The sequence below is a fragment of the Sphaeramia orbicularis genome, chromosome 17 (assembly GCF_902148855.1).
Source record: "Sphaeramia orbicularis chromosome 17, fSphaOr1.1, whole genome shotgun sequence".
Lineage (NCBI taxonomy): Eukaryota > Metazoa > Chordata > Actinopteri > Kurtiformes > Apogonidae > Sphaeramia > Sphaeramia orbicularis.
The window spans coordinates 16,545,358-16,572,606 of NC_043973.1; the positions used below are offsets into that span (position 1 = coordinate 16,545,358).

Consider the following 27,249-nt stretch of genomic DNA (forward strand, 5'->3'; position numbering starts at 1 on the left):
CCAACCACTTCAGAGAACAATAAAGTGCAACTGTCGGATTACATCTGTTTACTGCCAAACTACAGAGAAGACCTTAAATACAGGTAGGTTTGTTTGTATTACATCTTACTTTTTGCATTACTGCTAATAAGTATCTGCAGAATATTAGAAACCCAGAGGAATAATGACTAGATTCACTTTATTGATATTCTAAGATTAAAAAAACAAGAGCTCCAATAAGTCTGCCCTTCACTGCAGCTGAGATCTGAACAAATACAAACAGATTAAAGAAAAATTTTACTGAACAGATAAATATTATCAGTTTTAAAGTAACATGCTTTGGTTTGACAAAACTAAACCTGAACACTAGGTATCTGGTTTTGACCACGTACAGACAAACGGACAGACAGAATGCAACACACACATTTTCTATGTTCTTCTACTACTTTTGACTTTGTACTACAAGTCATTTTATATAAGTATAAGTAAGTATATAAGTATAATGACAGCACTGTAAAAATCAAAACCATACCAAGATAATTTTCATTTGTTTCATTGGCAGATTTTTCTTTGCTTAATTCAAGACTTTTTTTGCTTAATTCAAGCAAAAAAAAAAATCTGCCAATGGAACAAATGAAAGTTATCTTGGTAAGATTTCTTGAAAAAAGATTTTCAAGATCTATTGTCTAAAAATAAGTTCTTATATCTCACTGAAAAGTTACTCTTTAGGTGATTATGTCTTATTTTAAATGTTATGAGATATTTTGACTAGAAATGAGAGAAATGCACTTGGCAAGATTTAGATTTTTTTTCCAGTGAGGAGAAGAGCTGCAAGCAATAACAGAAAATGTGCAGTCATTTTAAATAATTGCTTATCATTCATGTTCCAGCACGACTCATCTATGGAATCAACAAACAATCCAGAGAAGAATCTGATGAGGGATGGTAACAGTCCACATCAGCTCAAGGAAAAGACTAAGCAGAGAGGCCAATGGGCCAATAAGAGGGAATTCCTCTTAGCCGTCATTGGAGAAATCATCGGTCTGGGGAATGTTTGGAGGTTTCCATATCTCTGCTTCAAAAATGGAGGAGGTCGTCTGTTACAGCTTTACATTTCATTTTTGTTCAGTGAATTTTTGATACATTGTAAATATACACTGCCTGGCCAAAAAAAAGTCACCACCAAAAAATGGACCGCCGTTAGCTTTGATTACGGCACACATTCACTGTGGCATTGTTTTGATAAGCTTCTGCAATGTCACAAGATTTATTTCTGTCCAGTGTTGCATTAATTTTTCACCAAGATCTTGTAGTGATGATGTAGAGGCTGACCACTGTCCAAAGCCTCCTCCAGCACATCCCAAGGATTCTCAATGGAGTTCAGGTCTGGACTCTGAGGTGGTGAAAAGGATGCCTCATGCTCCCTGAACCACTCTTTCACAATTTGAGCCCGATGAATCCTGGCGTTGTCATCTTGGAATATGCCATCAGGGAAGAAAAAAATCCACTGATAGAATAACCTGGTCACTCTGTATATTCAGGAAGTCAGCTGACCTCATTCTATGGGCACATAATGGTGCTGAACCTAGACCTGACCAACTGCAGTAACCCCAGATCACAGCACTGCCCCCACAGGCTTGTACAGTAGGCACTAGGCATGATGGGTAATCACTTCATCTGCCCATCACTTTGGAACAGGGTCAGTCTAGATCAGGGGTGTCAAACTCATTTTAGTTCAGGGGCCACATTCAGCAAGATTTGATCTCAAGTGGGCCGAACCAGTAACATAATCTAAATAATAGGATAAGAACTGATAAATAATGTCAACTCCAATGTTTTCTCTATGTTTTTGAGTGAAAAAAGCAAAATTCCTTAATGAAAATATGTACATGTACGAAATGCACTTGAACATAACATGAACAAATATGAACAACCTGAAAGTTCTTAAGAAAAATAATGGCAATTTTAACAATATTAACGCCTCAGTTTATCATTTATACATGTGCATTACAACTTACAGATCACAGTGGATCTACAAATATGCAAAATATTTAACAACAGACAGAATACTGGTAAGATTCCACATACCTCAGACTTTTTTGTTCAGGTTATTCACATTTTTTGTAATAGTCTGTAAATGTAAACATTTGTGTAATTTTACTGTTTTCACACTAAAACAAAGGGGGGAAAATGGTTTTCACTATTTATAGTTTATTATGATAGTATTGTACTGGTTCTGACCTACTTTAGATTGAACTGACTTAAAATAAATTTGAAATCCTTGATTGTTAATATCTTCAGTGTAATTTTGCATTTCACAAATTCATCCCACGGGCCGGACTGGAGCCTTTGGCGGGTCGGATTTGGCCGCATGTTTGACACCTGTGGTCTAGATTAATCAGACCACATGACCTTCTTCCATTGCTCCAGAGTCCAATCTTCATGCTCCCTAGCAAATTGAAGCCTTTTTTTCTGGTTAGCTTCACTGATTAGTGGTTTTCAGCTGTTCAGTCCCAATCCTTTGAGTTCCCTTCACATTGTGCATGTAGAAATGCTCTTACTTTCACTATTAACCCTAGCCCTGAGTTCTACTGTTGTTTTTCTTTGATTTGATTTCACCAAACGTTCAAGTGATCACCGTTCACGATCAATCAAGATCTTTTTCTGACCATATTTCCTCCTCAAAGATGATGGTTCCCCCCTATCTTTCCAGTTTTTACCCCTTGGCCGAGGGGTATTATAATCATTTTCTCATCAGTCTGTCCATTCAATGACATAATCACATTATCTGAAGAATGCATTGAGATATCTGCACCAAATTTATACTGTGGATGTATCTTGGCATGGAGCAGAAGCCTCTTAAAAATAGATGACCTTGATCTACTTTTTCAAAGTCAAATGGTGACATGTCTTCTCAACAACATAATCAGATTATCTGAAGTATGCATTGACATATCTGCACCAAATTTATACTGTGCATGTATCTTTTCATGGAGCACAGCCCTATTGAAAATAGGTCACCTTGACCTACTTTTTCAAGGTCAAATGGCCTTGTGCAGTTATAATATCTGAGTACTGTCAAATATAAATATGTATGTAATAAGTTTTACACAAGAACAATCTAATCTAATTTATAGGGCAGTAACTTTCAACAAAATCTTACACTATATTTGGCCGAGGGGTATTATAAATGCATAGCACCTTATGTTTAATAATGCTGGACAGTTCCTAACCCAATTTTAGTCATTTCTGCAATCTCCTTAGATGTTTTCTCTGCTTGATGCATGCCAGTGATTTGACCCTTCTCAAACAGACTAACATATTTTCCATGACCACAGGAAGAGTCTTTCAACATGGTTCTCTAAGAAATGAGAAGCTACTCATTACATCAGTTATGGTTAAATAACTTGATGCCAGCTGAAAGATAATCGCCCATGCAGTTATTATCCAATACGAGGCTCGTACCCATTTGCTTGGTTAAATCCAGGTGGCAACTTTTTTTTTTGGCTAGACAGTGTATTTCTCTGTGTAATGTGTTGTTGGTCGTTTCTGCAGGAGTTTTCCTGGTGCCTTATATCTTGTTTCTGGTCACCTGTGGAATCCCCATCTTCTTCCTGGAGGTGTCAGTGGGACAGTTAACTGGTCAAGGTGGAGTCACATGCTGGAGGAAAATATGTCCTTTATTTGAAGGTACTGGAACTCAGCTACATGTTCAGCACACCGAATTTTAACAACTGAAATATGTGCATTACTACTTCTTTACTTCATGTTGAATTATTACTATAATTGTTTCATTAGGTTTAGGTTACGGGAGTCAAGTGGTCATGGTTTACACTGTGATTTATTATATCGTCATCCTGGCCTGGGCCTTCCTCTACCTCTTCTCTTCCTTCACCTCTGAGCTCCCCTGGGCCAGATGTAACAACACCTGGAACACAGGTACAAACTACAACCTACATGTGGACACTGAGCAGACTGACAGCAGTGGCTAAAGCTACAGGAGTCTAGAGTTTCATTGCTTTTGGTATTTGTCATGATATGAAGTCTGATTGTGTACAATTGAAGACATCTGTTTTGTTAATTCATCACATCATTTACCTAATCATCACATAAATGTGAGTTGTACTATTGTCACCATGCTGATGTTTGTACACACTGAGTTTCTCCATGGTTCTCTGTGTTCTCTTGCATTAACCATCTGTAGTTTCTCTAACATGGTTTTGTTCTCCCACTGTAAGACAACTGTGTTGATTCTGGTGACAATGACTCAGCATACGGTCATCTCAACCAAAATGTGACATCATCAGTCAAAGAATTCTGGCAGTAAGTAGGTTATTATTAATTTAAGTGTGGACAGTTTTTATCACTTGACACTTGAAGTTGTTTCCTCACATAGTTTTCTTCGTGTTTTTAGGAGACGGGTCCTACGTTTGTCTGATGGGATTGATGAGATAGGGGACATGTGTTGGGACCTGGTTGGGTGTCTTCTTCTTAGCTGGATCGTCTGTTACTTCTGTATCTGGAAAGGCGTCAAGACTTCCGGAAAGGTAAGAATGAGTCTTTAAAACAGAAAACCTGACCTGGAAATTCATCTGTTATTAACCACATCAGTGCATCTGTCTCAGGTTGTCTACTTCACAGCTACTTTTCCTTATTTGATGTTGATTGCATTGCTGATCAGAGGTGTGACTTTACCTGGAGCCATAGACGGGATCAGGTTTTACCTCGCACCTGATCCCACACGTCTGACAGATCCACAGGTGAGTAAAAAACACAGTCTATTTTGACAGTAAAGCTTACATAAAGCCTACATATATTTAAGTAACCAATAAACAATGTACAGTAAAAAAAATCACTTGAATAAACCATTTCAGATGCAGATGTTACTGCCAGACTTTGGAATTTGACTTGAAAACATTTTCTCCCCTTTAAATAAACCCTAAAATAATTTTTTTTAAAAAGTTAACTGTACAGATTGATGTAAAATAAAGCTTCTCTTTTTATATAAACTTTGATTTCCATCCATTAAATAATTAAAGATTGAGTTTCAAGTACATAAATACACATATTAATGTACAGAAGTGTTTTAATTATGAAAGTAAATATAGAGGTTGATTAGAGGTTTTAATAACACTATGAAGATAAAAGTGTGAACATAAAAATATCTCTGCCTGTATTAAACAGAACTGAACGTCTGAGGTTTTAAATCTATAAATCAGTAGATCATCATCACTGTTCATGTACAATGTCTGTGTTACTGAAAATATTCAGTAACACAGACATAATATTTAATAAGGGTGAGTTTTAGTAAGGGTGCGACTACACCCTAAAAACTGCAAGTTTGGAAAAGTCAAGTCTTTGCATTTGCTGATTTACTGTATTTTGTGCTCATTTAGTGGAACGTGTGCACATGTTCCACCAAAACATCTTCTGTCCTGACACTATTTTGCAAATACATTGCTGTGTCCTGCACTCAGTACCACCAAAGAATTAGCCAAGAAATCAGACAACTGTTATTCTGGGACGATAGTGGAGGGTGCAACACTGACCTACAGGAAAGTGTGGGGATAGATCTGGATATGTGAGACATGAAACTCAAATAAGGAATCAACAAATCTATGGAGAGAAATTAGTTTCTTTATTCATCAGTCAAAAAGAATAGATTTGCAACCAAAAAAAGAGATTTGAGAGCAAAAGACAGTAAGTGGCAATCAAAAAAAAAAGATCATTTTGTCTATAAATTAGTCCTCTTTGCTTGTGAGTTAAAAACTTTTGCTTGAGACTTCAAAAGTTTTGCTTGAAAATCACCCCTATTTGTTTGCAACTTCAAAAGTTTTGCTTGCACATTAAACCGCACTTGATGGGCGGGGCCTACGCTGATGGATGAAAGAGGAGTTTCGTTTGGTGGATTTGACCTGGCTCCAGCGCCGGCTACAGCTTCTGCGTTAAATCCACTTCTCCGTTGTGTTATGCTACTGGGAGGTCAGTTCATAGTCTATTGCTCTTTGAAATTGAAATGTTTCCCATAAGTAATGAATTACACTAAATAGCGTCAGTTACAGCCTGTACATTCACAGCCTGAGCAGAGTACGGAATGAGTGAGTGAGTTACTGGCATCGCCTGTGGCTCACTTTCGGTGCCTGTGATTTACTTCCAGCGGCTGTGGCACCGCTGCCAGAGAGACAGCGGACGGTGCCGTGGCTTCGTGCAATGGGTGCCAAGTGCCACGGTGTGGTACCACGGCTCAGTGCCATGTGCCATGGTGCAGAAAGAGAAATAATGACTGAGTGACATAGGAGCCCATAGGATACCCACAAACACAACTGAGAGAGGTAATCAGGTTATCAATTCTTCTTAACGATTATCATTTTCCAGCACGACGTTTTCTGGTTTTCCCTACGTTGCATCCCGACCGGGTCCAAGCTCACCACAGACCGGGTCCGAGCTCACCTCTGTGCTCAGAGACAGCGCACAGTGCTGTGGCTTCGTGCAATGGGTGCCAGGTGTCACAGCGCGGTGCCAAGACGTGGACCTGAGTTTCAAGTCAAGTCCCAAGTCAAGACTGTCAAGTCCCAAGTCCTAAGCTTTGAATTTCAAGTCCTTTGAGTCTTTTTAACAGTAATTATGTATTATATTTAGATGACAGATCATATACACTTTTTAAATCGGCACCACGACCCGGTCCATGGTGCGCTCAGACCCGGTCTGTGGTGAGCTCACTCGGACCTGGTCTACCCTACCTTTAAAGGTGTGGTCCGAGATATTTTCCTGGAGCATTTTTTTTACTATATTGTTTAAAATCCCCTTCACACCCCGATTACAACTAATTAATTAAATGCTCTAACACAAAATTTTTTTAAAAAATTAGTCACCTGTGGAACAGACAGGACTGAAAAAACACCATCCAATCATTTTGAGTGCCCACTCGAAATGATTGAACAGTGATATGTCTATCAAACTCAACTGCCATTTGTCCCTCCCCCCTCTGTGCATACCCCTCTTCGAGCATAAATTGTGCGTTCTCAGAGGTTTGAAGTGCTTGTACAGGAAGCGAAGCCAGAGCTAGAGCTAGTTATATTAGTTATATTAGGATGGAAAGTTCACCGGTAAACTGTTCTGTCACTTACATAAATCACTGGAAATGTAACATGAGTCAGATAGGTATGAACTGGGGCTGTTCTGTCAGAGCGGGGGTGTTGGAGGAGACTGAATGAGGTATGCATGGATCTGTGAGGGGGAGCCTCAGCCGGGGTCAGAGCCCGAGCTGGAGCCGTATGGGGCCGGAGCCAGGAACACAGCCTGATGTGGGGTCAGGGTCAAAGCCGGAGCTGGGGAAGAGGCCTTAATCAGCCTCGGAGCCTGAGCCGGGGCTGTATGGGGCCAGAGCAGGAGCCTCAGCCAGGGTTGAAGCCGGAGCTGGGGCTGGGGCTGGGACGTAGCTGGGGTTGGAGCCCAAGCCCGAGCTGGGGACAGAGCTGGAGCCTCAGCCGGCGAATTGTTGCTGTGCAGCGCTCGTGAAACCTCAGGAACAAGCACTGTGCGTGCCAGTACTCTGGAGGCGTGGCTTCAGAGGAATGTCTGAAGAAAGGGGTTTGGACTTTTGAATCGAGTATTTCCAAAAGGTAGCTTGCTCGAACCATTTTTCTAAGATCCCGCACCCCACCTTTAAGTGTCTTTTTTTAGCTACTACTATTAAGCTACTATTACAATAGACAATTACTGAAGACAGTGCAATAAGGCATTAAAAGTTGTTGATCCTCTTTTAACAGCCACTACAGTTTTGCTGTCTGTCAACAAAGTGCAATCTATTAAATTAGAACTGTAGAAGTGGGACTTGGCAGGTGAACACGCTGCTGTTTAGACATGTCACAGCCAGAGATGACAGTCATAAAAGCATCTTATTAAGTCTGAGATCATAACAGGAAAACTTTAAGATGAACCGCCAGATGATTAATGAGACACTTAAAGTAAAAAGACTGAGATGCCTGGAAAAAAAAAGATAGTGACTTTGTAGAGAGAAGTTCAGTGTGAGTCCATGTGGGTAAGTCCTATGAACTTGGATATTGTCATGCAGCATGTAATTCAGACAATTAAAGTCCACTCACATGTAATTTCAATATAGGACTCTGCAAACTCTGGAGATAGACTCACATTTTCTTTCGCCAGTTTTCCCAAAAGTTGGTAACTGACCTACTCTGTTAATCAGATACGAGATGTTGCCGGATTTTTTTTAAAACATAAACAAAACATGGGATTATCTATTTTTCAAACTGTCTTTTTTTTATTCTGGCTATAATATGGGTTTAACAAAATAAAAATACATTGGCTTACAGTGCATCCGGAAAGCATTCACACACACTTTTTTCTTTTTACATTTTCTTGTTGCAGCCTTCTTCGAAACTGGATTAAATTCATTTTTAACCTAAAAGTTCTACACACAGGACCTCATAATGACAAAGTGAAAAAAGTGTGTATGAAACTTTCGCAAGTTTATTAAAGACAAAAAAAAACAAACAAAAATATAACATGTACCTAAGTATTCACAGCATTTGCTTAATACTTTGTTGACACACCTTTAGCTGTAGTTACAGCCTCAGGTCTGTTTGTGTATAATTTTACAAACTTGTACAAACTTGTTTTCTTCTTCTTCTTGTCTTTGTCAACTATGTATTAAGCATTGTATTGATGTTGCTGCTGTTTATTGTTATATTCTCTGTCTATAGGTAGATTGTTTAGTGTTTATAGGTTATAGTTATATTCTATGCTATTTTTTGTTACTTTTTTGATTTTTTTTTTTTTTTTCTTTTTACTATGTTCGCTTTGCACACGGGGCATTAGAGTCTTTCTGTATACGATGCACATGTGGCAAAAACTGACAATAGAGCTGACTTTGATAAGTGTGCTAAGTTTGTAGGATCACACACAAATAGACTTGAGGCTGTAACTGCAGCCAAACATGCATCAAAAAAGTATTGAGCAAACGCTGTGAATACTGAGATATGCAGTGGCAACTGCTCGTCTTTCAGAGAGGGGAAGCTCATTGTTGGTTTACATCAAAAAAATTGTCAAGTTATTTAAACATAAATTCGGCCCTCTGTTCCATTAGCATTGTCTGCCATTGTGTGCACCTTGCTAGATAGCTAGTTCACTCCGACCTAGCCAACAGTATGATTGATTTAACTATCTACAAAACGGTATTAAAGTCGGGCAAGAGATGATTTAAATTATGTAACTGAAACATGAAAACGTTGAAATTATGTTAAATTGAAACAAGGAAGTACAATGAGTGTGTTTTATTTACAGTGCAAGAAATGAACAAGTAATTTCATAGTGGTTTTTCTCTCGATTTCACAGCAGAATGCGTGACAGTATTAAACTGAACCCTGTCAAGTGAAGGAGTAGATCTTAAAATAGCTGTCAATCAAACAGGATTCAGCCTTTCGACTGATCCTCCAATCAGCACATGGAATCCCAGCGTCCAGCCCAGCCGAGCTCCGCCCACAGCTCCATTCACCCCCAGAGATGCTGAGCGTCCAGGGGCGGGACAACATCGTGGCATTTATCCAATTACCATCCAGTTTTGAGGCAATGAAAAAAACTGTTCCACTCAGTCCCATTGAAGTGCATGGACACTGAGTGTCTACGGACAAATGCACTGAGCAGAGATCGAATGAGAAAACAGCGCAATGGGAATGTATGAGAAGTGAACAACATCGAGTCTGTTGATTTGTGATAAAGCTGATTCTGAACAAACTCGTCTGTGAGATGAACGTGTTCTAACACATCTGTAGTCAATGAAACGTCAACACAACCGTACATATTTAACCATTTAATTTTTGTAATTTTAGGGGAAGCTGAGCTTCCCCTTGCAGTCTATGAGAAATCGCCGCTGGAGATATGAGAGATGAAGGCTGCAATCTAAGGGGGGAACATAACTTCATTTACCCAGTCGTCCACGCAACTCTGAAAAGTATGTGCATTTCTATATGTGGGATCAAGTTATGGAATAAACTTGATGATACTTTAAAGTCATGTAAGAATATACTGCTATTTACAAGACAATACAAACTGATGTTAATGGACTCACACAAATGCGTTGAGTAATCAGACTACTTCCATATTTAGGTATGTGAAATGGGAATTGTTGATGGGTTTCTATGTAGTTTGGGGCTTACATATTATACCCTGTATAGTTTAGTCTCTATTTGTTCATGTTTATTTGTGGCAGAATGGTTGCGCAATGGTGATACAACCAATACAAATGTGCTATGACTAGTTATTCCTTGTTATCTAATTTAATGTGATAAATAGCCGATGAAGTAAATATATTTGGTAATGAATCTGATGCTGAAAGTAAGGAAGGAGCAGGACTAGATAAGCTTTTGCTTCTTTCTGTCCCTTCTCAAACTGTTTACGAGTTGATTCATATGTACACTTATGTTAAATTTACTGTATTTCATTACTTTTTCTGTCATTAATGACCACTGATGGGTGCATATGTAATTGACTTCTTCATTTTGTTGTTTTTAGTAGTTTTTTCTTTTTTATTTCAAAGTTTGAGACAAATAAAAAAATAAACTTATATAGATGTTAGATTTTTGATCTTTAATTTTTATAAATTTGCAAACAAACTTTTTTTCTAATTGTCATTATGAGGTATTGTATGTAGAATTGCTATGAGGAGGTGTGTATGTCTTTGTGCAAGTCTGCACAAGAAAACTGATTTTGCAATATCAGAGTCAACACAAAATTCCAAGAAACAATTATTTCTAAGAAGGCATAAATTATGGTTTATTATGTAGGTCAGGCTTAAAAGTGAAACAAATGTTGTGCCCCTGTACACCACTAGAATGGATCTGAAACGAAGATGAATACAGATGTGATTGAAGTGACTGAAGGTGTTTAACAACGATATTGCATTAGCTCAGGGGCCACATACAGCCCAAAATGATCTCCAGTGGGTCAGACCAATAAAATAACTAGGGATGCACCGATACTGATACCACTATCGGATAGCAAGTACACGGTGGGGGAGTAATGTCAGCAGTGTGGAGATTTTTCAAAATAAATGACGGTGACTAAAGTAAGGCTGACTGCAAGTAACATTAAAGACACAGACAGATACAGACAGAGCGTTCTGTCCATCCTCTGCGTACATTCCATTCATTTTCCAGGTGCTCGCGGATGCGTACCCAGACGGAGAATACCACCGGGAACCGTGGAGGTAGAGGATCTTTTCAAAGAGCGAAAAACTACTGACATATTTATGACAACTACCCTCATCAATATCTACATTAGTATCCACATTAGTATTACCTCCTCTGTCGTCACCATGTTTATTATTACTGACTTTCTTCTTCTCAAAACACTTTACTCTTCTTCGTGGTATTTGTCCAGTATGGTTAATTAAGAGTGGCATCCCCTGGTGGATTGATTGAGAAATGCTCATTCCAACGCACTGAATGTCAGTAGCAGTACTTGTTGGAGTCAGACTAATGATAATGACAATAAAGCACATTTTCAAAAGTAATTAAGAACTCTAATGGTATTATTAAGTACTCATATCGGTACTCAGTATTGGCAAGTAATCAAATTTAAGTACTTATACTTGGTCTGGAAAAAGTGGTATCGATGATCCCTAAAAATAACAGTGAAAAAAGTTAAAAAAAAAAAAATATGTTGTGAAAAAATTTCCATCTACAAAGTATCTTTTAAAAATGGGAATAACATGAACAGCCTGAAATTTTTGGGGGGAAAAATAGGTGCAATTTTAACAATATTCACGCCTCAGTTTATCATTTACACATGTGCATTACAACTTACAGATCACTGTGGATCTACAAATGCACAATGCACTGACAAAAAGTAAACATGTTAAGATTAAGTTGTAAAAAGTGTCAGGGTTATTCAGACTGCAGGGTGTAAGTACACGGCAGGTCATATGTGGCGCCTTAATCATTACAACGGCTAAAATTTGCTTAGAAGTCTTATTTATGTCTTTGTGCATAAGAAATCAATATAAGTGAATCCCCAAAGGAACTTTGTGTTGGTAAATGCAAGTTATGCAAATTTACAGGATTTCAGTTCTGTTGCAACATGTTGATGGTCATATGAATTATGTTTTCAGCTCAAAAATGTCCAATTTCATCACAATTAATGCTATATTTTCATGTCACAAATGGCCAAGTTATATTTTAACTGAATTTACCTGAAATATAAATATTCTATTATTTACATTCCCCAATTTTTCTTACATGATTATATCCTACATATCACATGTTTTATTATTACAGGTTGTAATATGGAGTATGGTGCTGATCCATCCTGCTTATGTTACGCCAATACATACATTAAGAATGTCACATGTCACTTTTTAAATTAACAGTTTTCTAATAATAAGCATTTTTATAAAGAAATAACAACTCTATATTGTTATTTACTCTTTAGTATGACGATAAACCATACAATAAATAATTATGATACTAGTTTTTGCACAGGGATCATTTGTGGAAACGGTGACATGGCTGCTGAGCATCAGTATGATGGGATCCGTAACAACCATGTCACATCCGTCCACTGCCACATTTTGTGTTTTTGTGTCAGCTGTTATTGTTTTAGATCCACAATACTAATATTTATGAATAAGAGGAGAATTAGCAATGGTAAGTATATAAGTTTATTACTAATAAAGTACTGGTACGGACCAGATCATCATGGGTAATGTCACGTCCGTCCACCAGCAAAAGTTTTCACATACACGTGCTATTCAAAATCCAATATTTCTGAAAATATAGCTTCCACTGTCAAATAATATCAGTAGTCTGTGCACAAATGTATTAGCATTATTTCAACACAGTTCTATGCATTTCTTACTACTTTTTTTTTGACAAAAATGGCCACTCACTTGACCCCGTAAGTAAATTTTAGCCGACAAGCATTCAAAGGGTTAAGAGCTTTTTGATGCAAACATGTCATATATTGAAAAGTTGACTGGTATATGAACTTCTTCTTTTTTCTCACAGTAGTATCTCAACATGTCACATACTGTAGGTATGACTTACACATGCACAATAGAATCTGGACTGAGGCCATGTGATCAATAAATCTGTACAGGTGAACCAGCACTCCCACCATTTAAATTCCCATAAAGGGCATGTCTGTTCAGGCCTGTGCATCTGTCTCTTAATGACGCCACAGAAATTCACACTATAATATGGTAAAGTATAATTATGATGATGCAGTGAATATCTGTTAGAACTTTAAGGTACTTCTCAAGATGCTTGTTGGTTTGGACCCTTGATTCACAACAAATAGAAATTACTACCACAATACAAGGTTTGGTTTTTACAGAGGATTTGTTAAAAAAAAAAAAAAAAGAAAAAAAAAAGAAAAAAAAAAAAAAGAAAAATGAGGACCAAATGCAGTCAGAATCAAAACTTACTCCAGTCTTGTCAATAAATTACAAATTGTCAGTAATATAAAGGGGTAGATGTGATGTAGGATGCAATGCTGCCATCTGTTGTGGGTGAAGATTGTAATTATCTAAGGTGAGAAAAATAAAAATGTTGTCCTGTATCCTACCCCAGACACAGCAGTGTGTGTCGGTCCAACTCTGAACATATTTTCTTTAATTTAAGCATGAGGCATACTCATGTAGACACACTCATTAATAACAGTTACAAATAGGGATGCACCGATCCGATACCAGTATCAGGCATCGGCTCCGATACTCAGTGTGTGTACTTGTATTTGTACTAGTAAAAGTAATCTGATACAAATGCACCGATACCACTTACAGCCGTGTGACATTCACAGTTCAGTGCAGCAGGTACGCAGCGGTGGAATAATGTGTGGGGAGTGTGAAGACTCTGGAGATTTTTCAAAATAAATGACGGTGATAAAAGTAACGCTGACTGCAAGTAACGTTAAAGACACAGACAGATACGGACACAGCGTTCTGTCCGTCCTCTGCGTACATTCCATCCGTGTTCCAGGTGCTGACGGATGCATACCCAGACAGAGAATACCAGCGGGAACCGTGGAGGTAGAGGATCTTTTCAAAGAGCGACTGTGTGAGTTAGAGAACAACTACTGACAGAATAATGACAACTACCCAGGGCTGGGCCGGTTTCCATCCTACTTATAATACTATGGGGGTACGGAGCGGTGTGGACCGACGCCAGCAGAACTGAAAACGAAACTTAGCGCTCATTTCTCTTTTCTCTACCTGCTGAAGCTCAGCTTTTAAACATTTCCAGCGAAAACGCTGCAATATTAGTATCACATTAGTGTTGCCTCTGTCATCTCCATGTTTGTTATTACTGACTTTCTTCTTATAAATCTTTCCTCTTCTTCGTGGTATTTGTCCAGTATGGTTAATTCAGAGCGGCGCCCCCTGGTGGATTAATTGAGAAACGCTTATTCCAACACATTAAATGTCAGTAGTAGCCCCTTATTGCAGTCAGACTAATGACAATGACAATAAACCACATTTACAAAAGGAACTAAGAACTGGAATGGGATTATTAAGTACTCATATCGATACTCGGTATCAGCAAGTACTCCAATGTAAGTATTCGTACTCGGCCTGGAAAAAGTGGTATCGGTGCATTCCTAGTTACAAATATTGAACAGCAATCTGAACTCTAATATGTATTAACTTTGTAGGTGTGGATGGATGCTGGGAGTCAGATTTTATTCTCCTACTGCGTGTGTATAGGTTGTTTACCATCTCTGGGAAGCTACAACAAGTTCAGCAACAACTGCTACAGGTGAGTCAAACAGACATCCCTGTATATGATATGTTAATGTGATGGAGGATTACTGTACATAATCATCTTTTTCACTTTCAGAGATACATTTGCCCTGTGCCTACTGAACAGTTTAACCAGTTTTGTAGCTGGATTTGCTGTCTTCTCTGTCCTTGGCTTCATGTCATATGAGTTGGGTGTTGACATCAGGACAGTGGCTGAATCAGGTTTGGTATCACTTAAGGATGAACACATTAGGTCTGTCCCATTTCACAACATTCAGGTAACCAGAGGTGGGAAGTAATGAAGTATAAGTACTTTATTACTGTACCTGAGTAGATTTTTTAGGTATCTGTACTTTACTTGAGTATTTATTTTTCTGGCAACTTTTTACTTTTACTCCCTACATTTTTGCATAAATATCTGTACTTTATTCTCCTTACATTCTCAGAATAGGCTCGTTACTTTTTCAAACTAAATCAGGGGTGTCCAGTCCTGGTCTACGAGGGCCAGTATCCTGCAGGTTTTAGATGTTTCCCTCTTCCAGCACACCTGACAATCATTATCAGGCTTCTGCAGAGCTTAATGATAGGCTTATCATTTGAATCAGGTGTTTTGGAAAAGGGATACATCTAAAACATGCAGGATACTGGCCCTCGAGGATCAGGGTTGGACACCCCTGAACTAAATGAATGTGACAGTATGAAAATACATCACTTCAGAGGGAAAATCAGTGGAGCGAACAGAAGGGAGCACAGGCTGTGACCAGGGTCAGTACCAGAGTCCTGAACAGGGTCAGTACAAGAGTCCTGAACAGGGTCAGTACCAGAGTCCTGCACGGGTCCACTTTTTCCAAACTTTTCCGCCCATAACCACAGAGCTGAGTACTGCAACCCAACCCATGATTAAACACTTTGTCTACACATAACTCACTTTTAAGGGCTTTATTTTTGGAGAAAACACACGCCATCAATAAATCTCTAATATGTGCTGCTCAATGACATCTGTGGGTGGATGTAAACAGAGGTGAAGTTCACTTCAAAATAAAACAAACCAGCTATGATCAACTACGGTCAAATTAGATATCATCATCATTAAATGTCCTGCAAATTATTTTCATCCATGACTCTTCTTTTATTTTTTCACTTCCTTGCCCACTACCCGCCTGCATTTTGTTTAATATTACCCATGAAAATTCGTAGAATTTTTTTTTTTTTTACCCGTTGCCACATGTTTTTGCAGGTTACCTCTCAAGTACCCGACTCTGGTCAGTACCATTCACTGCGGAATTAGAAAACGGAAACTTATATGACTTGGCCTGGTTAAATAAGTATTGTTTCATTCATGGCAAAAAATGCAGTTTTACTTTTTACTTTTGCACTTTTGTACAATTGAGAAGTTGTACTTGTTTACTTTTACTTAAGTAAAGAAGTTGAATCGGTACTTCTACTTTTACGAGAGTATTTTTTCACACAAGTAGCTGTACTTCTACTTAAGTACAGAATGTGAGTACTTTTACCACCTCTGCAGGTAACTGTAGACATAAACAGACTAGTGTAGGACTGGAAGTGTCTGGTATTAAACGTATAACTTTACAAGTAAAGAGAGTTGCAGTTTGTGATGAAACTGTTGAACTATCAGACTGTGAAAATACATAAACAGAAGCTGATGTGGTCATAACTGTGTTTTTGGCTCGTGACCCCATTTTAACATGACAAATTTGTGGCGACCCCAGACATTCAAAAGAGAGACTTTTTTTTTTTTTTCGCTAAAATTAACTTGTTTTTGATCGTGTAATAGTTTGCTATACTATGTTGCAAATAAACGTTGATTATAGCTGACATTTAGACTATATAATGTATATTATTATGGATGGAGGCAGAAAAGCCAGGTGTAGATTACTGCACAAAGTGAGAATTTGATTTTCCTTGGTCAGGATATGTACAGTCAGTTCAGCCTGGATTTACAAGGCTGACAATTAATACTGAACAAACAAGAACTCAAACTATGAATTATGAAAGAGCTGCAGCATCTGAAACCGACCACAGTGAACATTTGAAAGATAAACAGTACCACACTGCTTCAGTTTCAGCTTCAGAGTTTGTCATGTCTTTTATGGATTGTGATTGTCTCTGTCAACTCACCATATATTCTTTACTAGTAAGTTTTTTTTTGTTTTGTTTTTGTTTTTTTTATCAATAACTAGAAATTTCAGGTGACCCCATTTGAATTCCAAGAGACCCCACGAGGGGTCCCGACCCCAAGGTTGAAAAACACTGCTTTACAGCTTCAACATAACCAGACTGCATTGGTTTTCACCTCCTTAAATACGTTTTCAACTCACTCTCAAAGCCAAGGCAGTGGCTGTTTCGGTGTTGGTGACATGTAAATGTGTGACAAGAGATGCAGTCCATTCAGCTGTCTTTGACACAAACTGTGACTTTCCTAGCTTCTAAAATTATAGTTGAAACTGACAAATGTGTGAACTGTCAAGAGGTTGTGTTTCTGTCTACAGCTGTTGTGAAAGAGCAAAAACATCTCCACCCATTTTCAAGAACTGTACCTATTACATTTTTAAGTCAATGCAGAAAGGAAGGGATGGAAGCTAGACGTTTTATTCACTATTACTGACATACAGACCATAGTGGAGGTATGCTACCTACAGGGTGTCATTTTTTAAGTTTTCTGTGCTGACATGTTTTCAGGTCCTGGTCTGGCTTTCATTGCATTTCCTCGAGCGATCACCATGATGCCTTTACCTCAGCTCTGGGCTGTGTTCTTCTTCATTATGATTATCTTCCTTGGACTGGACAGTGAGGTAAGTATTACTACATTAAAGTGTATTTAAAATGTACATTAAATACACACAGGTAGCCGGGATAGGCTCCAGCACCCCAAGGACTAAAATGAATGAATGAATGAATGAATAAACATAAAGGAGAATATAAAGACAGTGTTAGATTTTTTTCATTTTACCAACAAAACCTACTCACTGCACAAAGTATAAATGTCTAAAAGCTTCAAACCAATGGACGTTTGTTGTTGTTTACCCACAGTTTGTGTGTCTGGAAGGTTTGGTCACATCCATATCAGACATGTATCCATCCTTCTTTCTCACTGGTCATCGGCGTAAATTCCTTCTGCTGCTCATCTGTGGTGTGTCCTTTGGTATCGGTCTGTTTATGGTGACTCAGGTAAAAGTCTCCTGTCTGTTTCCCTGATTTGTCTCATATTTACTTTAACAGCTGGTGTTTCATGTGAAATCTGTATTTCAGCTAAAATTTGCTTAGAGGTCTTATTTCTGTCTTTGTGCATAAGAAATCAATATAAGTGAATCCCCAAAGGAACTTTGTGTTGGTAAATGCAAGTTATGCAAATTTACAGGATTTCAGTTCTGTTGCAACATGTTGATGGTCATATGAGCTATGGGTAATTCCATGCCAAATCACCAGAAGGCTCCTAACTCACCATCTCAGATTTGCTTCATAATTTTTTATTTTGATCCCCTTGTAACTAACAAGTACTGTGTAAAATTTGAGGCCAGTATCTCCACTAGTTGTGGAGATATTAAGCCTACAAAAAAGGGGCGTGGCCGCATATTTTAAGTGTTACAATCAAACATCCATAGTTAGAGGGCTAATAACTTTCAAACTATTCATACTAAATGGCTCAAATTTTCACACCTAATTTCTGGATATAATAAGGCTAGGTACACATATGGAGAGCTTTGTATGTGACATATTTGCAGATTTATGGCATGCCAAACATTGCTTCCTGGAATGCGCATTTGTCCATGGTAGCACTTTTGGCTCTCTATATCTCCAGATTTAATGACACCAGATGTCTGATTCTTTTTAATATGTGAGACAAGTTATAGTACTGCCAGAAAAACATGTTATATCTGTGACAAAAATTATATTCTGTCATATACATGCCCCTAAAAATGGAAAAAAAAAAACGTGTTGAGTCTTATAGCAAATGTCTGACAAGGTCTACCAGAAAACAAATTATGTCAGTGAAAAGAACTAGGTGTAATTGATATATGTACCAATTATGAGGTTGGTGCTGTGAAGAAAATTATCTTATTCAAGCTGTTGAATATAGATGGTTTTATGACATGCAGAAATGTCATTCACAATGATACATTACATACTATGTGTATTGTTAATTCAAATTCTCTTGATTCTCGACTACATAAATGTAGTATATTTGTAGATATGATAAATGATTCAAAAATGAATCTCCCAAAAGTCAATTACACAAATTTATTATTTATTATTAAAATATTTACTTCCACTGAATCTTTTTAGCAAGTCAGCATTTTTTCTGTTCTGGGAAGCAGGCCAATACGATTTCACAAGGTGATGATATCAGACCCAAAAGTGCTACAGTAGCAGACTGCCCAGGCTGATGATGACATCAAATACCAGTTTTGCTACAGCAGCAGACATCCAAAAAGTGATGAGCCAGAATTGTAATCTCACTGGTCAAATATTTTATTTTCAAGTTTTGGCTTCTGTGAGATTTACAAATATACAACATGTTATGTATATGCAAAAGAATTTGAATTAATAATGACATAGTATGTGATGTAGCCTTGAGAATGACATTCTCGCATGCCATAAAGCTTCTATACTCAACAGCTTGAATAAAATTGTTTGCTTCACAGCACTAACTTCATAATTGGTACATACATCAATTAGACCTAGTCCTTTTCACTGATTTAATTTGTTTTCTGGTAGACCTTGTCAGACATTTGCTTTAAGCAGTCAAAATACAGACTCAACATGTTTTTTTTTCCATTTTTAGGGGCATGTATATGACAGAATATAATTTTTGTCACAGATATAACATGTTTTTCTGGCAGTACTATAACTTGTCTCACATATTAAAAAGAATCAGACATCTGGTGTCATTAAATCTGGAGATATAGAGAGCCAAAAGCGCTAACATGGACAAATGCGCATTCCAGGAAGCAATGTTTGGCATGCCATAAATCTGCAAATATGTCACATACAAAGCTCTCCATATGTGTACCTAGCCTTATTATATCCAGAAATTAGGTGTGAAAATTTGAGCCATTTAGTATGAATAGTTTGAAAGTTATTAGCCCTCTAACTATGGATGTTTGATTGTAACACTTAAAATATGGGGCCACACCCCCTTTTTGTAGGCTTAATATCTCCAAAACTAGTGGAGATACTGGCCTCAAATTTTACACAGCACTTGTTAGTTACAAGGGCATCAAAATAAAAAATTATGAAGCAAATTTAAGATGGTGAGTCGGGAACTTTCTCTAAAATCTGGTGATTTGGCATGGAATTACCCCTATGTTTTCAGGTCAAAAATGTCCAATTTCATCACAATTAATGCTATATTTTCATGTCACAAATGGCCAAGTTATATTTTAACTGAATTTACCTGAAAAACAAATGTTCTATCCTTTCAGATTTCCCAATTTTTCTTACAAGATTATATAGTACATATCACTTGTTAGTTTTTTACAGGTTGCAATATGGAGTATGGTGCTGATCCATCCTGCTTATGTTACGCCAATACATACATTAAGAATGTCACACGTCACTTTTTAAATCAACAGTTTTCTAATAATAAGCATTTTTATAAAGAAATAACAATTCTATATTGTTATTTCCTCTTTAGTATGATGATAAACTGTACAATAAATAATTATGATACTAGTTTTTGTACAGGGATCATCTGTGGAAATGGTGACATGGCTGCCGAGCATCAGTATGATGGGATCCGTAACAACCATGTCACATCCGTCCACTGCCACATTTTGTGTTTTTGTGTCAGCTGTTATTGTTTTAGATCCACAATACTAACATTTATGAATAAGAGGAGAATTAACAATAGTAAGTATATAAGTTTATTACTAATAAAGTACTGGTACTGACCAGATCATCATGGGTAATGTCACGTCTGTCCACCAGCAAAAGTTTTCACATACACGTGCTATTCAAAATCCAATATTTCAGAAAATATAGCTTCCACTGTCAAATAATATCAGTAGTCTGTGCACAAATGTATTAGCATTATTTCAACACAGTTCTATGAATTTCTTACAACTTTTTTTTTTTTTTGACAAAAATGGCCATTCACTTGAACCCCTAAGTAAATTTTAGCCGATTTTCTTTTCTTCTGTCTTTCAGGGAGGACTTTATGTATTTATGCTGTTTGACCACTATGCTTGCAGTGGAATGCCAATTATGTTTTTTGCCATTTTAGAGTCGATCTGTGTGGGATGGGTATTTGGTAAGCAACATTGTGCCACTTAATCTCTGTCTGTCTGTCTGTCTGTCTGTCTGTCTGTCTGTCTGTCTGTCTGTCTGTCTGTCTGTCTGTCTGTCTGTCTGTCTGTCTGTCTGTCTGTCTGTCTGTCTGTCTGTCTGTCTGTCTGGCTGGCTGGCTGGCTGGCTGGCTGGCTGGCTGGCTGGCTGGATGGATGGATGGATGGATGGATGGGATAAGTATACCTCTGTTACTGAAGTTCTGCTAATTCAAATATTTGACTGTTTCACTTCATAGTAACTAAATTAAATCAGAATCAACCAAATGACGCATAAAGAACTAAAACAATATTTCAAGATTTGTAAATTGCTACATAACAGTGTTTTAGTAAATTTCCATCACACTTCGCAGTCTATAGAAATGTCTTATCTGCACTGGACGGTCTGTAAGTGTTTTGTTATCATCCTAATGCAGAATTGCACACAGTGTTGATGACGTGCTCTATAAGTCACTGATAGGATTTCTCTCTAAGGTGCTGACCGTTATTATGAGAAAGTCAAAGAAATGATCAGCTACGGCCCCGCTCCTTATATGAAATATTGCTGGAGGTTTGTAACACCGTCTGTCTTGTTGGTGAGTAAGTTTCTAGTATCTATTAAAAAAAAAAAAAAAAAAAAAAGAAACCATTAAATAATGTGGTCAGTGTCTTGTGGTAGGAAGTGACTAGATATTGTCATCTGTATAACTGACCCATTACAGTTACTGGGAAATAAAATGGAACTAAATTATAGATACGACTCACAATATTAATTATAAAAGGGTTACATCTGGATTATTGAGGGTAAAAAGCTTATATGTACAATATCATCACTGATTCACACTTTCATTCTGTTGTTTTGCATCTTTTTTTCTGTCCAGAAATGTCTTCTTTTGGCAAATTGTAGTGGAACATGAGCCAGTAAAGCCTCTGAACCCTTAACCTTTATTTCCCTGTTTATTACTACAATGCTGTATTAGTGTTTGACTGTGTGGTCCAGTATCTGTAGATTAGTAGTAGTAACTCTGTAGTGTCTGTTAAAAAAGCCATTCAGGAATGTGGTCAGTGTTTCTGGATGCAGTGATGGAAAGTGACAAGTTATTGTCTGTAGTTACTGACCCATTACAAATACTGAGGAATAATATGGAATTAAATTACAGATACTAATTACAATGTCTGGTTCAACGTGGCTGCATCGGACATATTAATTCTGGTTAAAAAGCTTGTGTAGGATATGCTCATTTCTGCTGCTGACATATAAAACCACCCAGTTTAAGAAAATCATCAGAGGGAATAAATGACATTATGATGACACTGTAGAAGAATTGTTACTGATATTATCTCCACTTTAACCCTGTAAAGCCTGAACCATTAAATCACTGACAGAAAATTCCAGTTCTTTGAAGCTGGAGCCTTTATTGGTCCTTCTGAACAACCCAAATATATTTTTTTTTTTTTTCAAATATCAATTTCCATGTATGAGCTTCAATTTTGTATCAAATTTGATACATCGGGTCTCGATGCTCAAATATTATTATTTTTGAACAAACAAAAACATAATATAACACAAACATGTCTAACAAATTGGTAATTCCCTTTCAAAATTGGCAAAGTTCTGCCTCCTTCCTCATTAATGATAATCTTGCAGTGTCACTGGAAAGGCCTCTGGTGAATGAATTTCTCCCCTCTGGTGGATTAACTGCGTATTGCATGTGTCTAATTGTATACATCAGGTTTTCAAGATAAAAAATATCACACTGATCATGTAGAGCAGGGGTCTCAAACTCATTTTCTTTCAGGGGCCACATTCAGCCTGATTTGATCTGAAGTGGGCCGGACCAGTAAAATAATAACATAGTAACATATAAATAATGAGAACTCCAAATTTTTGTCTTTGTTTTAGTGGAAAGAAAAAAATATCAAATTATGAAAATACTTACTTTTATAAACTATCCAAAGAAAAAAGATGTGAATAACCTGACAAAACTGAAATTTCTGAGGAAAAGTAAGTGCAATTTTAACAATATTATGCCTCAACTTATCATTTATACATGTGCATTATAAATCGGATTTACAAAGACATTAAACACTTAGTAACAGGCAGAAAATTGTTTATATTGTGCATAATTTTCTTTAGACATTTCAGGTTGTTCATATTTGTTCAGGTTATTCACATTTTATTGTTCCAGGATTGTTTGTAAATGTAAATATTTTCATAATTTTATTTATTTTTTTTGCACTAATACAAAGAAAAAAATTTGAAGTTGTTAATTCAAGATTTGTTGCTTAATTCATGATTTTTTTTGCTAAATTCAAGATTTTTTTTGTGTGCTTAATTCTATTTTTTTTTGGCTTAATTCAAGATTTTTTTTTTACTTAATTGAAGATTTTTTTTTTGCTTAATTCAACATTTTTTCCTTAATTCAAGCTTTTTTTTTTTTTTTTTTTTCCTTAATTCAATTCAAGACCGGAATTTTTTCACTTTACAAAAACATCTCACGAGCCAGATTGGAACCTTTGGCGGGCTGCATTTGGCCCCCGGGCCGCATGTTTGAGACCCCTAATGTAGAGGGCTTCAAAAGTCATGTATCAAATATGATACGTTTGGCGTTATAGGGTTAATTTGTGATTTGTAACTTATTACATTTCCTTCACAACACTGATTATGAATAAACAGACTGATTATCTACATTCATTTCACACACTCTTCATTCTGTTTTTCTGTTCTCTGTGTGTTGTCGTTCACAGGGGATATTACTTTTCTTTCTGGTCAAGTTCACTCCTCTGAAATACAACAACACCTATGAGTATCCCTGGTGGGGCTATGCTATCGGAATGTTTCTGGCCTTCTCTTCCGTTCTGCTCTGCCCTCTGTGGATGCTCTACAGTTTGACAGTAACATCAGGATCTCTGACACAGGTAAAAACATGCCCGGTGGTGAAACAAAATGCACTGGAAAACATCTAAATCTTAACAAGTATGTTTTTCTCATTTCTAGTCAAAATATCCCATCACACTTAAGATAAGACATAATCACCTACAGAGTAACTTTTCAGTGAGATATAAGAACTTATTTTCAAACAATATCCATTAACAGCAGATTTAAATTAATTCAATATAACTGGCTTATGAGAACCTATATAACTCCTGAAAATTTTCACAAATTCAACCCCAATATCCCAGACTGACAGAAATGAAATGTGGACCCGACAGAGACACCTTGTATCACTGTATTTGGAAATGTGAACATATGCAAGGATTTTGGAGAAGAATAATTAACACAATTTCCAATATCATAGACAAAGAAATCCCAATGTGCCCGGAGATCTGTTTCCTAGGTCTTATTCCAGAAACTTTAGCACTTAGAACTTATGAAAGCAGGCTGGTGAACCTCTGTCTAATACATGTAAAGAGTCTTATACAGGGGTGTAAGAAAATATCGGTTCTGCAATATATCGTGATATTTCATTTCACAATACTGTATCGATATTAAAAAGTACTGTATCGATATTTTTAGGTATTTATTCAAATGCAGGTATTGTGGAGGTTCATTTTTGTTTTTCTGTTTTTCTTTTTTATTCATTATTATTTAACACTCTTTTATTAAATAATGTTAGTTCCTTTGTTGGGATTGAACAAAAATAATATTCTGATGTTAGTTCTGAACTAATAGAATATGAACATTTGAACAGGATCTTAAACTGTAATGTCCGTAAAACATAATTTAAGTTTGAACACAGGAACATTTTGTGATATAGCATTAGATCCTGTTAGGATCAAATAAAAATGTGTTTAGTATTTGTGCAGATTTCTGGTGTAATTCAGTTCTTCTGGGAAATAATCATAAAAAAAGAAACAAGCAAAAAAATTGCTTTTTTAACAGTATCGTGATATATCGTGATATATCGTATTGTGATCCTAGTATTGTGATTTGTATTGTATCGCTAGATTCTTCCCAATATACACCCCTAGTCTTATAGCTAGACATTGGAAAAGTGTTGATTGTCCATCGCTGAATTCATGGATTGCGGAACTCTCATCCTGTATAGCTATGGAAAGGCTCACGTACACAACTAAATGGAAAACTCATATCTTCCACAAGATATGGAATTCATTTCTAAAATTTTTAGAATCAAGACCTGATATCTCATCAACATAACTTATAAAGTGAGACCATACCCCCATTTTTAGTAAATGATGTTTGATTATGTATCAGATATTTATAAAAGAATGGATGTTGAGACATATTCAAGTCAATATTACTTATATTGTCTGTCAATTATTATTTTATGTTATTTACATTCACAGCTGTTTCAAAATTCAGAGGTAGTTTGGGGGGTGATGTTCTGGGGATTTATGTTCAAGGGAGACCCACACAATATTATCATTTCATGTCACAAAATATGTGTAATGTGTGAGAACCTTAATAAAAATATGTGTTAAAAAAACTTATTTTTAGACAATAGATCTAGAAAATATTATTCAAAAAAATCTCACCAAGACAATTTTCACTTGTTCCACTGGCAGATTTTTTTTTTTTTTGCTTAATTCAATATTTTTTTGCTCAATTCAAGCAAAAAAATCTGCCAATAAGATTTTAATAAGATATTAATAAGATTTTCAAGATCTATTGTCTAAAAATAAGTTCTTATATCTCTCTGAAAAGTTACTCTTTAGATGATTATGTCTTATTTTAAGTGTGATGAGATATTTTGACTAGAAATGAGAAAAATACACTTGATAAAATTCAGATTTTTGCAGTGTGGAGGACATGTATCTAGAATATGCGTCTATAATCAAAAGTACAGTTGCAGTTTAAATGGGTGGTAATCAGATTACAGTTACATTCTTAAGTCTGTATGATTCCCTCTGAAATGAAAAGACTGATATCCCATAATATTTTTGTTACAGAGGCTGAAAACATTATGCACTCCAGCTGCAGATCTGTCTAAAGAATCACCGATGAGGAATGTCTGCCCTGAAACATCAGAGCTGTGTGCTCTAGATGAAAAACCCAAGCGCTGAAGGAGCTTGTACTGTAATGTAAGGTGTTCTGTTTTGTCCTCCAGACTGGTTCATGTCATTAGCAGACACTCCAAAGTCCTGTGGTCAGTGTTTATGTTTAGACAGTGATAGAAAATATATCTGAATTAAAAGCCCATGTTGTAATTTTCAGTTAATAATCAGAATTTACAAAGTATTAAAGTAGGGATAACAGATAGTCTGTTCATTTAATGGCAGCAGCTTTTTCAAGGATCAAGGTTTTTGAGTAATGCTGAGAAGTATATTTGTTTGTTTCTATTGCAGTCATGGAAATCCTTTTTCCCACTAGGCTGTCATTGTTTTTAATCTGCTCTAAAAAACAAAACAAAAAAAAACAAAACAAAAAACATGGGAACACAGTATCAGTCTTCTAAATATTTTGGGATGTTATGTTTCCGTGTCTCCCTGGTAACCATTCGTCTCTGTGTTTCCTCCACAGGTGGGTCCGGTCCCACTGACTGTGGGCTGTGACTATTTAATGGAAGCTGGTCCATTGTACAGTGTTTCTCACCTGAGTTTCAGCAGACAGCTTTTTTTTAATGACAGAACAAATATTTGTTCTCGATGCAGTTTTTTTTTTTAAGATTTGATTCGGGGAAAACAATTTTCTTTAATTATGGGGAATAGTTAATGTGGTTTTGTAGGTGAAAAGTGATTTAGTGGTAAAATCAAACTTTAGTTACCGATCATGTTTTGATATAAACTTCATCTCAGGTTTTATTCTGTGGAATGTAACATCATTTTGGGGCTTATGAAAGCTACACATACAGGCAGGTTAGGCAGTAGAGGTTTGTGCGGCAGTGCTTAGTGATTTGACATGTTTTTCGATTGGCCTTTGTGTTGTTGTTGGTCAGCATTAATTCTGAGGGGGAATGGAGTTGAATGTGAAGGATTTTGTTACCATTTCCAGTTTAGAAGAACATAATCAGTGCACAAAAGATGACATGATGCACATTGTGTTTTTCTTTTTTCTCTTATTCCTCTTAATTTTATTGTGGTGATTACTGTTAATTAGTGCTGTCAAATGATTAATATTTGTAATCAGATTAATCACAGGGTTGCTGTGGATTAATTTCGGTTAATCCCGATTAAATATCATTCATTTTTAATCTATATTAACCGCGTTCCATTTTGCATGAACAAACAGACTCAAGAAAGAAGGGAATATATATGCACTTAACGTGTTTA

At 36.7% G+C, this 27,249-nt stretch overlaps 2 protein-coding genes across 3 annotated transcripts in view; one reads left to right on the forward strand and one right to left on the reverse strand.

The window, feature by feature from the left end:
* On the forward strand, positions 1-27,190 carry LOC115436968 (sodium- and chloride-dependent GABA transporter 2-like). Of its 2 annotated transcripts, XM_030160003.1 has the most exons (16): positions 1-83; positions 870-1,071; positions 3,535-3,669; positions 3,778-3,918; positions 4,218-4,302; positions 4,394-4,526; positions 4,605-4,739; positions 14,647-14,750; positions 14,832-14,956; positions 17,435-17,547; positions 17,786-17,923; positions 20,903-21,005; positions 21,514-21,614; positions 23,767-23,937; positions 25,930-26,061; positions 26,501-27,190. In XM_030160003.1, exons 2-15 carry the CDS (start codon positions 882-884, stop codon positions 26,041-26,043), a joined length of 1,788 nt encoding a protein of 595 aa, XP_030015863.1. In that variant the 5' UTR covers positions 1-83; positions 870-881; the 3' UTR covers positions 26,044-26,061; positions 26,501-27,190. The 2 variants fall into 2 exon arrangements, with proteins under 2 accessions (XP_030015863.1, XP_030015864.1); XM_030160004.1 differs by lacking the exon at positions 1-83 and having other exon boundaries at positions 867-1,071.
* LOC115437348 (sodium- and chloride-dependent GABA transporter 2-like) overlaps positions 1-27,249 on the reverse strand; it is a 60,536-nt gene that overhangs the window by 6,211 nt on the left and 27,076 nt on the right. The window lies entirely within an intron of this gene.